The sequence below is a fragment of the Portunus trituberculatus genome, chromosome 46 (assembly GCF_017591435.1).
Source record: "Portunus trituberculatus isolate SZX2019 chromosome 46, ASM1759143v1, whole genome shotgun sequence".
NCBI classification, from domain to species: Eukaryota; Metazoa; Arthropoda; class Malacostraca; order Decapoda; family Portunidae; genus Portunus; species Portunus trituberculatus.
The window spans coordinates 10,264,058-10,276,557 of record NC_059300.1 but is presented as its reverse complement, the minus strand read 5'-3'; the positions used below and the strand labels follow the sequence as shown (position 1 = coordinate 10,276,557).

Here is a 12,500-nt window from a genome sequence, read left to right as displayed (position 1 = left end):
CGTGTGTTTTGTCTGGTTCCGTGTCTCGTCTTAGTTTCGTCTCGTCTCGTCTCGTCTCGTCTCGTCTCGTCTCGTCTAGTTTCTTTTTTTTTTCTTTCTCTCTCTCTCTCTTTCTCTGTCTTTACTGTCTTCGTTTGGTATTTTATTTCCTTCCTTTCTCTTTTTATTTCTTCTTCCCTCGCTTCTTCCATTCTTCCTTCCTTTGTACTTAGACTTCTTCAAACCCAATAATCAAAAGAAAAGATAAAACACAAAAACCAGAAGACAAATTAGTAACGGTTGTTTTCCTTTTTCCTCCTTCCTTCCTTCTTTCTTCTTTCTTTCCTTCCTTCCTTTCTTCTTTCTTTCCTTCATTCTTCCTTCCTTCCTTACTTCTTTCTTTCCTTCTTCCACATAAAAAACAAAAGACAAAAGACAAATTAGTAACGGTTCTTCTTTCCTTTCTTCCTTCCTTCTTTCCTTCCTTTTTTCCTTCCTTCCTTCCTTCCTTCTGTCCTTTCTTCCTCACTTCCCTTCCTTCTCTCTACTAATTCCCTCCCTGGCCAACCCAACAAAGACCACAAATACATCCTATCACCAACACTCTTAGAAGCAAACCAAAGGAAGTTGGAGTATGTGCAGTCTGTATTAGCCACCACGTAACACACACACACACACACACACACACTCTCTCTCTCTCTCTCTCTCTCTCTCTCTCTCTCTCTCTCTCTCTCTCTCTCTCTCTGTGTTTGTGTGTGTGTGTGTGTGTGTGTGTGTGTGTGTGTGTGTGTGTGTGTGTGTGTGTGTGTGTGTGTGTGTGTGTGTGTGTAATTCACCTCGGTCGTCTGCTGGTCATCCAGCCAGTCTTCCCATTACGGAGCGAGTTCAGAGCTCATAGACCGATCTTCGGGTAGGACTGAGACCACAACACACTCCACACACCGGGAAAGAGAGGCCACAACCCCTCGAGTTACATCCCGTACCTATTTACTGCTAGGTGAACAGGGACCACACATTAAGAGGCTTGCCCATTTGCCTCGCCGCGCCGGGACTCGAACTCGGGTCTCTCGATTGTGAGTGTGTGTGTGTGTGTGTGTGTGTGTGTGTGTGTGTGTGTGTGTGTGTGTGTGTGTGTCTGTCTGTCTTCCCCTTTATTGGTCCGCGGAAAGTATTTACTCGTACTGTTGGCAAGAGACCGTTAGCCAAATTATGCCTAAGGAACTGTTGTGAGGAGGAGGAGGAGGAGGAGGAGGAGGAGAAGGAAAACAAACGAAGCCCAAACAGCAGCAGACCTTGATATTCTTATTAGTCAAAATGGGTATCTATTTTACTCAATCAGTGAAAAAGACAGGAGAGCACAGAAAAAGGCTCCTCCCCATCCCCTTACCAACCCTACTCCCACCTAACCTCCCCTCCAGTCAAGGCAGGCCAGTAGTAAATCGAAGAGGAACAAGCTATCACTAAAGTCCTTCTTATCTTTAATCTTTTACAAAATAATTGTTTCTCTTTACCAATTAGATGACATATATCACAGAATAAACGTGTTCAAGGAGGAGGAGGAGGAGGAGGAGGAGGAGGAGGAGGAGGAGGAGGAGGAGGAGGAGGAGGAGGAGGAGGAGGAGGAGGAGGAGAAGGGAGGAAAGAGAATTATAGTGCAAGGAAAGCATTTAAGAGTACTCGTAAGAAAGGAGACAGAGTACGAGAGAGAGAGAGAGAGAGAGAGAGAGAGAGAGAGAGAGAGAGAGAGAGAGAGAGAGTTAATAAAATGCATCTAAAATTTGTTACTCCAAGTTGTATTGATATAAATTAGATAAAACGCTCTCTCTCTCTCTCTCTCTCTCTCTCTCTCTCTCTCTCTCTCTCTCTCTCTCTCTCTCTCTCTCTCTCTCTCTCTCTCTCTCTCTCTCTCTCTCTCTCTCTCTCTCTCTCTCTCTCTCTCTCTCTCTCTCTCTCTCTCTCTCTCTCTGGTCCTCGCATGTGCCACACTACAAACTCAACCCTCATAAACCCGCCTTCTAGTTTGGTCTGTTTGGTGGGACACAGGTCAGTCACGGCCAGCCATCAGCACACCTCCATCACCATGTTTACAACCTCTCCCTCCTCCCCTTGACACTAACACCCGGCCTTCAGCCATCGCCGATCACCCATTTGTCTCCCCCCCGACCTGTACTTGAAGACTCCGTGTTTAAAAATAGAAACTTAAAGGAATAAACTCATTACGTAAGTGTTTTCTAAGTACGCTTTTATACCCCGGGTAGAGTTAAAGCTCACTTCATCACTACAACCCGTGCTTTCAGAAACTAAACTTAAAGGGAGGGAGAAATAAAGCCTGGTGTTGAAGTTCACTAAGTTGCTTTTTATTATGTTCTCGTTCATTTTAGCTTTACTATGCCTTCATTGCAGAGCTTCACGCAAATGACTGCTTACTCTTCTCTTCAACATTCAAGAGTGTATCTACTTTGCTTTTATTTACGGTTACCTAATGACTTTTCGTTCTGACAAAAACTCTTAAATATCCAAATAAAAAGCAGCCCATTAAGGTGTCAAACTGTCTCAAAATCTGACTGACAGACAAGCTTGCAGACCTGAGCAATAAAACTACACTGTTATGTGGAGCTAATTGAGTCGATGGAATGAGAAACATTCAAGTTATATTCACGTTATCTTCTTCTTCTCCGCGGCAGGAGGGCGACGGCTACCATTACAACTGTACGAGTGAACCCTGCCCCGAGGACTGCACGGGAGCGCCCAACGAGGGGGAATGCTGCTCTATATGTTCAGGTAAGGTTCTCTCTCTCTCTCTCTCTCTCTCTCTCTCTCTCTCTCTCTCTCTCTCTCTCTCTCTCTCTCTCTCTCTCTCTCTCTCTCTCTCTCTGTGTGTGTGTGTGTGTGTGTGTGTGATCAGTACTGTTTCCGAATCCTACTTACGCCTTCTACTCTCCACAGTGTGCAGTACATAATAGTGCAATAACGTGGCAACCTTTCTGACCATTTTTTTTCTCCCGCCACACTGTGCTACCACTGTTTCGGACAGAGAGTGGAGGCTTAACGTTCCAGTGCCGCTCCTCCCGCTAAGAGATAATAATGCGCTTCGCGGTACACTGCACGCCCACCTAAAGCAGACTGTTAATACTTAACCGTTGTTCCCTTTGGCGCGGGTTTCCTCCTGCTGTAGCTTTTAAGTACATTTTGTGAGTTAGTCTTTATTTTTTTATTTCATTTTATATTTTGGCTGTTTAAAAAGTTGTAAATAAAGGAGTGAGAAGACCGCAACTGTCACTTAAAATTTGCGCCAAGCGAGTCGTAAATGTGCTTTGCTGGTTTGCATTTACGAGGACTCTGTGGTGCTGCATGACAGGCGGTCCGGGCAGCAACACTCCCCCTCTCTCACTTCCAACAGACACCTTCCACGACACTCAGTTGGGGCAAGGCAGCACTTCGGACAATCTTCGAGCAACTGACAATGTGTAATCGATCCATTCCCTGAAGAATTTTGCCGTGTAGAAAATTGCAACGCTTACCCAGAAACACGTGTGGGCGGTCTGTCCTTTCAGATTGACTGTAAAATGGGAAGAAGTTACTAGATAATCTGAAATATATATGTTCTAAAAAGCCGTATCCATGATTTCTCTCTCTCTCTCTCTCTCTCTCTCTCTCTCTCTCTCTCTCTCTCTCTCTCTCTCTCTCTCTCTCTCTCTCTCTCTCTCTCTCTCTCTCTCTCTCTCTCTTGTGTGTGTGTGTGTGTGTGTGTGTGTGTGTGTGTGTGTGTGTGTGTGTGTGTACAATTAGGTCGTGCATGTTCTTACGTACGTACGAAAGATTACAACCATTAGCCAAACGCACACATGTTGTCAAAAATAGACCAAGCGCGCGTCAGCACACACACACACACACACACACACACACACACACACACACACACACACACACACACACACACACACACACACACACACACAGTAAAAGAAATTGTAATGATAAGGATGACGACGATGAAGATAACAGTAATAATGATGATGATGATGACGATGATAATAGTAGTAATAATAATAATAATAATAATAATAATAATAATAATAATAATAATAATAATAATAATAATAATAATTTTACAGTGAAACCAAGACACAATCCTCCTCCTCCTCCTCCTCCTCCTCCTCCTCCTCCTCCTCCTCGTCCACCTTGTCCTCCTTTTCTGCCTCCTCCATCACCAGAAATACCATATCTTGGACCTCCTCCTCCTCCTCCTCCTCCTCCTCCTCCTCCTCCTCCTCCTCCTCCTCCTCCTCCTCTACAACAAACACCGCCACTTCCACCGCCTCCACTCCCTCCTCCTCCTCCTCCTTTTCCTCCTCCTCCTCTTGTAGTACCATCTGTTCCTCCTCCCCCTCCTCCTCCTCCTCTTTCTCTTCCTTTATCTAATCAACCACAACAGACAGCACCACAACCTCCTCAACAAATACTACTACTTCCTCCTCCTCCTCCTCCTCCTCCTCCTCCTCCTCCTCCTCCTCCTCCTCCTCCTCCTCCTCCTCCTCCTTCTCTTCAACGTTCATCTCATCCTTCTTCTCCACCTTTGCAACAATGTCTTCTTGCTCCTCCTCCTCCTCCTCCTCCTCCTCCTCCTCCTCCTCCTCCTCCTCCTCCTCCTCCTGCTCAACAGCAACAGACAGAAGCACAACCTCCTACATTTTTACTACCACCACCACCACCTCTTCCTCCTCCTCCTCCTTGTCCGTCTCCTCATCTTTCCCTTCCTTCTCTTTTGCCTCTATCAGCACCACCACAGCCTCCTCCTCCTCCTCCTCCTCCTCCTCCTCCTCCTCCTCCTCCTCCTCCTCCTCCTCCTCCTCCTCCTCCTCCTCCTCCTCCTCCTCCTCCACGGTCCATTCTTCTCGGCCTGTCTGTTACAGAAGAACTTGAAAGCACGTGTTTCGATGTATTTATTTCATACCCACGTGAGTCTCTCTCTCTCTCTCTCTCTCTCTCTCTCTCTCTCTCTCTCTCTCTCTCTCTCTCTCTCTCTCTCTCTCTCTCTCTCTCTCTCTGAAATCAAAGCCTTTTCCTCGCAAAACCTTCATTAATAACATGTTCTTTCTCTCTTTCCCTCCAATGCACAGAATCTGCAAATAGAAACAACAACGGAGGCCCTGCATCTTCTTCCTCCTCCTCTTCCACCTCCTCTTCTTCATCACCCGTAGCTTCCCCTTCTTCCTCTGCCTCTTCTTCGTCTTCCTCTTCCTCTTCTTCTTACTCCTACCGCTCAACGGACGGGAACGGCGGGGAGGGACGCCTGCCCGCGGATGCCTCAGCGGGACTTTTCGGGGAGACGGTGACGCCGACGCGGGTGTGTGTGGTGGACGGCATGATGTATAACCACGGGGACACCTTCTCTGCCAACTACAGCCGCGGCGACCACGAGAAATGCCAACACTGCTTCTGTAACGTGAGTCTTGGTGGTGGTGGTGGTGGTGGTGGTGGTGTTATTTGTGATGTTACTAGTGGTGATGCATTGTGGTACTGGTGGAAGGATTGCAGGTTTGAAGTGCGATGTTGCTAGTGTTAGTGGTGTTATGGCTGTGACTGGTGGTGAAGAACAGTGTTTGGTGCTTGTGGTGATGAAAGATAAGTAATTTCTTAGTAACAGTGGTGGTGAGACTGGAGAGTGGTGGAGCAGGTGGTGATGGTTGTAGTTGTAAGGTGGTGATGGTAGTTGTAATATTCTATGGACAGATATGCTGATAGTGGTGAAGGTGGTGGTTGTTGTAGAAATGGTGTGTACGTGTGAAAGTAGATGGTGTGAAGGTGTAGAGATGGAGTGTATATGTGCAGATGTGTTGGTTGTTGTAGACAATGTGTAGGTGTGTGGGTGTAGTGATTGTTGTAGAGATGGTATGTAGGTGTAGCGATAGTTAGTGGAGTGTCTCTTAATTGTTATCTAATAGTGCTACTTCATCTCTTGAAATCCTTTACATTGTATTCCTCATGTTCGTAATGTAGCTTCTCCTATATTGAGTTTACTAAGCCGAGAAAATATTCAAATTAAAGTTTCTATCACAATGCATTTCTTAAAACTAGATAAGGATAAAATGTTAATGTGTGTGTTTCATAATCAAACTACATAATGATACTTTTCTCTCTCCTTCTCTCTCTCCTTTCTTTCTTTTCCTTCTCTATATCTCTCTATGGCAATTTCTTTCTTTCTTTCTTCCTTTTTCTCTGTCCCTCTCTTTTTTTTTTCTTCCTTTTCGTTCTCTACATCTCTCTACGGCACTTTCTTTCTTTCTTTCTTTCTTTCTCTCTTTTTTTCCCTTGTACCTTTCCATCTTTCACACTGTTTCCTCAAATTTTCTTTCTTCATTCATTCTTCGCTCTCCCTTCATTATCCAATCTTTTTCTTTCCTTATTCTATGTCCCATCTTTTCTATCCTCTGCCTTCGTCTCTCAATTATTTTCTTCTCCCTTCTCCCTATACTCCATCTTTCTTCTCTCACTTTCCTTTTCTCTTTATCTCCCGTCCTCCTCTTTTCCATCTCTATTCTCCCTTCCATCACACATCACTTCATACTATTAACTCGCCTTCCTCTCCTTTATTTCATGCTTCCTGCCCTCCTTCCCTCCTTCCTTCCTTCCTTCCTTCCTTCCTTCCTTCCTTCCTTCCCTTCTTACATTTTTACTCCTTTCTTTTCCTCTCTTCTGTACTTGCTTACCATTCTTCCTTCTTTCTTTCCTTCATCCCTTCCTTCCTTCATTTCATCTTTCATTTATTCATTCATTCCACCATTCTTCCCTTTCTTCCTTCTACTTTCTCTCCATCTCTTCCTCTCTTCCTTTCCTTTCGCTTCCCCTTCTACTTCACTCCCTTCCTTCCTTTCGCTCTGTTGTCTCCATCCCTCTATTTCTCCTTCCCTTCTTCTCCTCCTGCAGGACGGCGTGGCCCAATGCCGTACCAAGGTGTGTCCTCCCGTCTCTTGCTCCTCTCCCATCTACATCAGGAAGGACTGCTGCCGTGTGTGCCGTGGTGAGTGTTCCAATGTCTGTGTGTGTGTATCAGAACGCATTTTCATATACATTCTGCTTATTATTTGACGATTTTATACAGTATGTGGGGATTAAAATAGTAAAGACTGTGGCCATTAAGCTTCTGACCGTCACAGACCCTTCCTAATGCACATAAAATCGTCTAATATTACCCAAAAATCATGGTAAAAAATGCTTCTCAGTACTGAAGAGGTTGAGGAGTGATTTTCCAGTAGTGAATGTGAACTGTAGAGGAATTGTGATGCTAACTTTGTGATGCTTTGAGTGTTACAGTATGTGGTATGTGGCAGGATTGTTGTTGTTGTTATAGGTGGTGTGTGTGTGTGTGTGTGTGTGTGTGTGTGTGTGTGTGTGTGTGTGTGTGTGTGTGTGTGTGTGTGTGTGTGTGTGTGTGTCAGGTGGTAGGCGTAGGTGTGTTCTCTTGTACTTTGCGTATGAAAAATATAGATGAAGGTGATAATAATAATAATAATAATAATAATAATAATAAATAATAATAATAATAATGATAATAATAACAACAACAACACTCACCAAATCACCACCCAGTCAGCAAGTCACGCTATTACACATTCGTCTGAAAGAGAAATAAATCAAATAAAAAAAATAGAAAAAATAGGAAAGAAATATCAATGACAAATACAACTCTCTCTCTCTCTCTCTCTCTCTCTCTCTCTCTCTCTCTCTCTCTCTCTCTCTCGGATAGCAAACCAACATAAAAGTCTGCATTTTAGGGCAGACAGTCAATCTTCCCAGTGGAGGAGAAGGAGAAGGAGGAGGAGGAGAAGGAGGAAGAGGAGGAGGAGGGAAAATAAGTGAGGAAGATGCGAATACATGTCAATAATACTGAAATTGACGACGTAAAATATGAGAAGATAAGTTCATGACAAGAAAACAAACAGAATGAGAGAACGATAAGATGAATGAGAGGAGGAGGAGGAGGAGGAGGAGGAGGAGGAAACTAGACCACGAGGAGAAGGAAAAGTTATAAGAGAATGAGTAGGAGGAGAGAAGCCTGGAGGACGAGGAGGAGGAGGAGTAGGAGAAGGGACAGCTGTGCCTTATGACAGCCCTTCGTTATAGACCACAGACAGCTATGACCACTTAATAGTATCTCACGGGCAGCCATGTATGTATGCCAGCCAGACATACTTGCCCACACGTGTACACAGCCCTGTCCCGCCACCGCCCTGCCTAGGAGTGTTGGAAAAGCGTGGGGAAAGAAAGAGAAGAGGAGAAGGAGGAGGAGGAGGAGGAGGAGGAGGAGGAGGAGGAGGAGGAGGAGGAGGAGGAGGAGGAACAGAAATAGCATAGATCATAAAGCCAGCTTGATTACATTTTGTATTTCTGAATAAGCAAGCTTCGTTTCTCAATATTTGTGTGTGAGTGCAAGATAGAATAAAGTAAGAAGGCTCCTCCTCCTCCTCCTCCTCCTCCTCCTCCTCCTATTCCACAAACCGTCGAGTGTAGAATAGTTACACAAACAGATTGGTGAGGAGTTTACTTCATATAGTTGTTTGATCTTTCCTCGTATTGCGTGGTATTCCTGTCACCCACTGCTACCACCTGATAAAAGCGACAGAATGCAAGTGGAAGCAGGATATACAAAGGTCTGAATACTTCTCCCCTCATCCTATTCCTGTCTCACGCTGCCCAAAGATGATAGAGAGGGAGACAGAGAGATATAACTGCAGTGAATGAGGAAGAGAACCACGTGCTAAGTATTACAGAAGTTACATAAAAAGAGCCATACTTATATATTGCCTTTGAGTTTGTTTTACTAAGCAAGACTAACTTATATGAATGAAGGAGGGTCAGGACAGAAGACTCCTCCCCCCCCAACACAAACCATTCACCAAGGAAGCCAGTCACTCATCCACTCACTCACCCATCCATCCATCCATACATACATACATACAGCCAGCCAGCCAGCCAGCCAGCCAGAGAGTCAGCCAGCAATCCAGATACGGACAGACGGACATCTAACCAATCAGTCAAAAACGATAAAGAAGAGATACCATGTAGCACTAAAACTGAGAATGCACGGAATTTATCGGGGAACCGAAAAAATAAGATGGAAAAGAAGAAGAAGAAGAAGAAGAAGAAGAAGAAGAAGAAGAAGAAGAAGAAGAAAAAGATCATGAGCATAACTAAAAACTAGGGTGAGAAAGAGAAGAAGAAGGAAGAGGAGAAAAAGTAGATGACAAAGAGGAGGAGGAGGAAGAGGAAGAGGAGGAGGAGGAAAAGGAGGAGGAGGAGAAGGAGAAGGAGAAAGAGAAGGAGAAGGAGAAGAAGGAAAAGAAGGAGAAGAAGGAAAAAAAAGGAGAACGAGAAGAAGGAGAACGAGAAGGAAGAAGAGGAGGAGGAGGAGCAGGAGAAGGGGGCAGAAAACAGAAAGAGAGCAAGAGAGAGAGAGAGAGAGAGAGAGAGAGAGAGGGAAACGAATCGGAAAATGGACAAATGAATATAAGCTGCCACAAATCGATAGCCAACAAGTCGACACACACACACACACACACACACACACACACACACACACACACACACACACCACGTCTGACCCGACAGTGTATTTCCTTACCTCACTTCACAGACATAAAACTACACCCGGCTTGACCCACCGAGCCATCTCTCCTCACAGCGGCTCAGGGTGGGCGGCGACTCCAAGGGCGGCTAATTGAGCACTTCAAAACGATCAAAGGATGCAATTGTATACCAAGACCAACATCCCCTTCTATTTATTTATTGACTTATCTTTTTTTTTTCTTTTAACGGGCAACTCCAAGAAGAAGTGGAGTGAAACTGAATCAATGTAATACAAATCGTTTTCAGTAATAGCTACATGAATCGACCTGTGTAAAGACAGACAGAGAGAGAGAGAGAGAGAGAGAGAGAGAGAGAGAGAGAGAGAGAGAGAGAGAGAGAGAGAGAGAGAGAGAGAGAGAGAGAGAGAGAGAGAGAGAGAGAGAGAGAGAGAGAGGGAGAGAGATGTTTCGTAATGAGTGAAGTTGAAGGATGAAAGGTAAAGGTAAAACTGCTTACACGTCTTTTGGTACTTAAAACCATGTAATTATTGACAAAAATGGCACTTCTCCTGCTACACTGTTACTACTTCCTGCCACTGCCACTGCTACATCTACTACTACTACTACTATTACTACTACTACTACTACTACTACTACTACTACTACTATAACAAATCTGCAACTATTCTTCTTCAATTGCTACTGCCGCTCCTGTCACAACAATACTACTGCTACTACTACTACTACTACTACTACTACTACTACCAATAATAATGATAATGATAATAATAATAATAATAACAATGATAATAACAACACCACTAACACTAATAATTACAACACACACAGCTAAAAACAATCACATTTTTCACAATTACGTCACCAAAACCAAAAGACAAAACATATATGTATTTCCACACACACACACACACACACACACTCTCTCTCTCTCTCTCTCTCTCTCTCTCTCTCTCTCTCTCTCTCTCATCAATCACGCTATCTTGGAAGTTGCCCGCTGACTACGGTAATCAGATAAATAGAATGGACGGAATATATATGTCCCGGGCCGCTGTTCTCCTTGTTCATATTCTTCTTCTCGCGACTCTATTTTTCTTATGGTTCTTTTTATGATCGTTGCTGCTGCTGCTGCTGCTGCTGCTGATATTGTTGTCGTTGTTGTTAGTGCTGGTAGTGGTGCTGGTGGTTGTGATGGTGGTTAATTGGTGTGTGTGTGTGTGTGTGTGTGTGTGTGTGTGTGTGTGTGTGTGTGTGTGTGTGTGTGTGTGTGTGTGTGTGTGTGTGTGTTTTATAATATCAAGGGTCAAGAGTGACTATTGACAAGGGAGAGAGAGAGAGAGAGAGAGAGAGAGAGAGAGAGAGAGAGAGAGAGAGAGAGAGAAATGAGGGGACAGAAAGACACACAAAAGAAAGATAGACAGACAAATTCTCTCTCTCTCTCTCTCTCTCTCTCTCTCTCTCTCTCTCTCTCTCTCTCTCTCTCTCACACACACACACACACACACACACTGACATAATATAATTCCCCTCCCCTTCTCCTCTCCTCCTCCTCCTCCTCCTTCTCCTCCTCCCCCTCCTTCTCCTTCTCCTTCTGCTTCTCTTCCTCCTCCTTTTCCTCCTCCTCATCCTCCTCCTCCTCCTCCTCCTCCTCCTCCTCCTCCTCCTCCTCTTCTTCCTTTAGCTTTGATCCAGAGATAGTGTTGGCGTCGACATCATTATCATCAGTGAACAAAGAAATACATGTTTTACCCAAGAGGATGAAGAGAAGGAGGAGGAGGAGGAGGAGGAGAAGAAAAAATACACGAGTACTAGATTACAAGAGCAGTAAGTGACAGAAGACCTCATCACTGGGAACATGTTTTCAGGAGCACAGTTTCCTATTCTACAGTTCTGCTCTGACACGAGAGACTGAAAGCGTGTGGCGACTCCTCCTCCCAAAAGTGGCCGCGGGAGGAACAGAGAGAGAGAGAGAGAGAGAGAGAGAGAGAGAGAGAGAGAGAGAGAGAGAGAGAGAGAGAGAGAGAGAGAGAGACAGAGACTTCCCATAATAGATGCAATGAGATGGGGCAGTTTTCTGAGGTGCCGAGAGAGAGAGAGAGAGAGAGAGAGAGAGAGTAGATTTGTACACCAAACACGTGATGGTTGTTACACAGCGAATTCTTTTCTCTTTTCTTTCTTTTTCCACTAATTGCATACAGAAATAACCTCGGTGATGTCACACAGGAATGCGAGGAAACGGTTTGTTAACACGGCGCGCTCACCAAACAAAAACTATTATAGGATCAATATTTCACGTGTCTGAAGGTGGTATCCTGAAAAAAATAGAGAATAAAACATATGAGAGAGAGAGAGAGAGAGAGAGAGAGAGAGAGAGAGAGAGAGAGCATTGCCTTCGTCGGTATTGCATAATTTTGCCATAATTAGCACATTCCTGTAGAAGGAAGGAAGGCAGGAGGGGATAGGGGGCAGGACAGGCGGGTAAGGAAGGAAGGGTCAGAGTTACAGTCATCTTATTGGCAAAAATACATAACAGTCATTCAAACATATACACGCAAGAGCACGCGAGCACTGTGAGAGATGTGAGGGAGTTGGGAGGTGGGAAAGGGAAGAAGGAACAAGAAGGAGAGGAAAGCAAGATAGGAAATTGTTATTCCTGTTACATAGACCTTCCCTCTCACTTCTCTCTTCCTCTCCTTCCTTATAAGTAGGTACTCGTGCCTCGGAAAGTTGAGAATCTTTCCACTTTCCGCTTTTATTTCTCTTTCCCTTTCTCTTTTCTCCTTGTCTCTAATACAATGTTCCCGTATTCAAACACTCTCTCTCTCTCTCTCTCTCTCTCTCTCTCTCTCTCTCTCTCTCTCTCTCTCTCTCTCTCACGCGCGCGTGTGTGTGTTAGTTACTTGCCCTTCTTCCCCTCTCTCTCTCTCTCTCTCTCTC

At 44.6% G+C, this 12,500-nt stretch overlaps 1 protein-coding gene across 1 annotated transcript in view; it reads left to right on the top strand.

Annotated features, from left to right (window-relative positions):
* Positions 1-12,500, top strand: part of LOC123519706 (chordin-like protein 1) — a 45,500-nt gene that overhangs the window by 12,601 nt on the left and 20,399 nt on the right. Inside the window, exons 2-5 of the mRNA XM_045281207.1 lie at positions 1,999-2,022; positions 2,664-2,760; positions 5,100-5,425; positions 6,907-7,000. Of these exons, the coding sequence (XP_045137142.1) occupies positions 1,999-2,022; positions 2,664-2,760; positions 5,100-5,425; positions 6,907-7,000 (541 nt within the window). The remainder of the gene's footprint in view (positions 1-1,998; positions 2,023-2,663; positions 2,761-5,099; positions 5,426-6,906; positions 7,001-12,500) is intronic.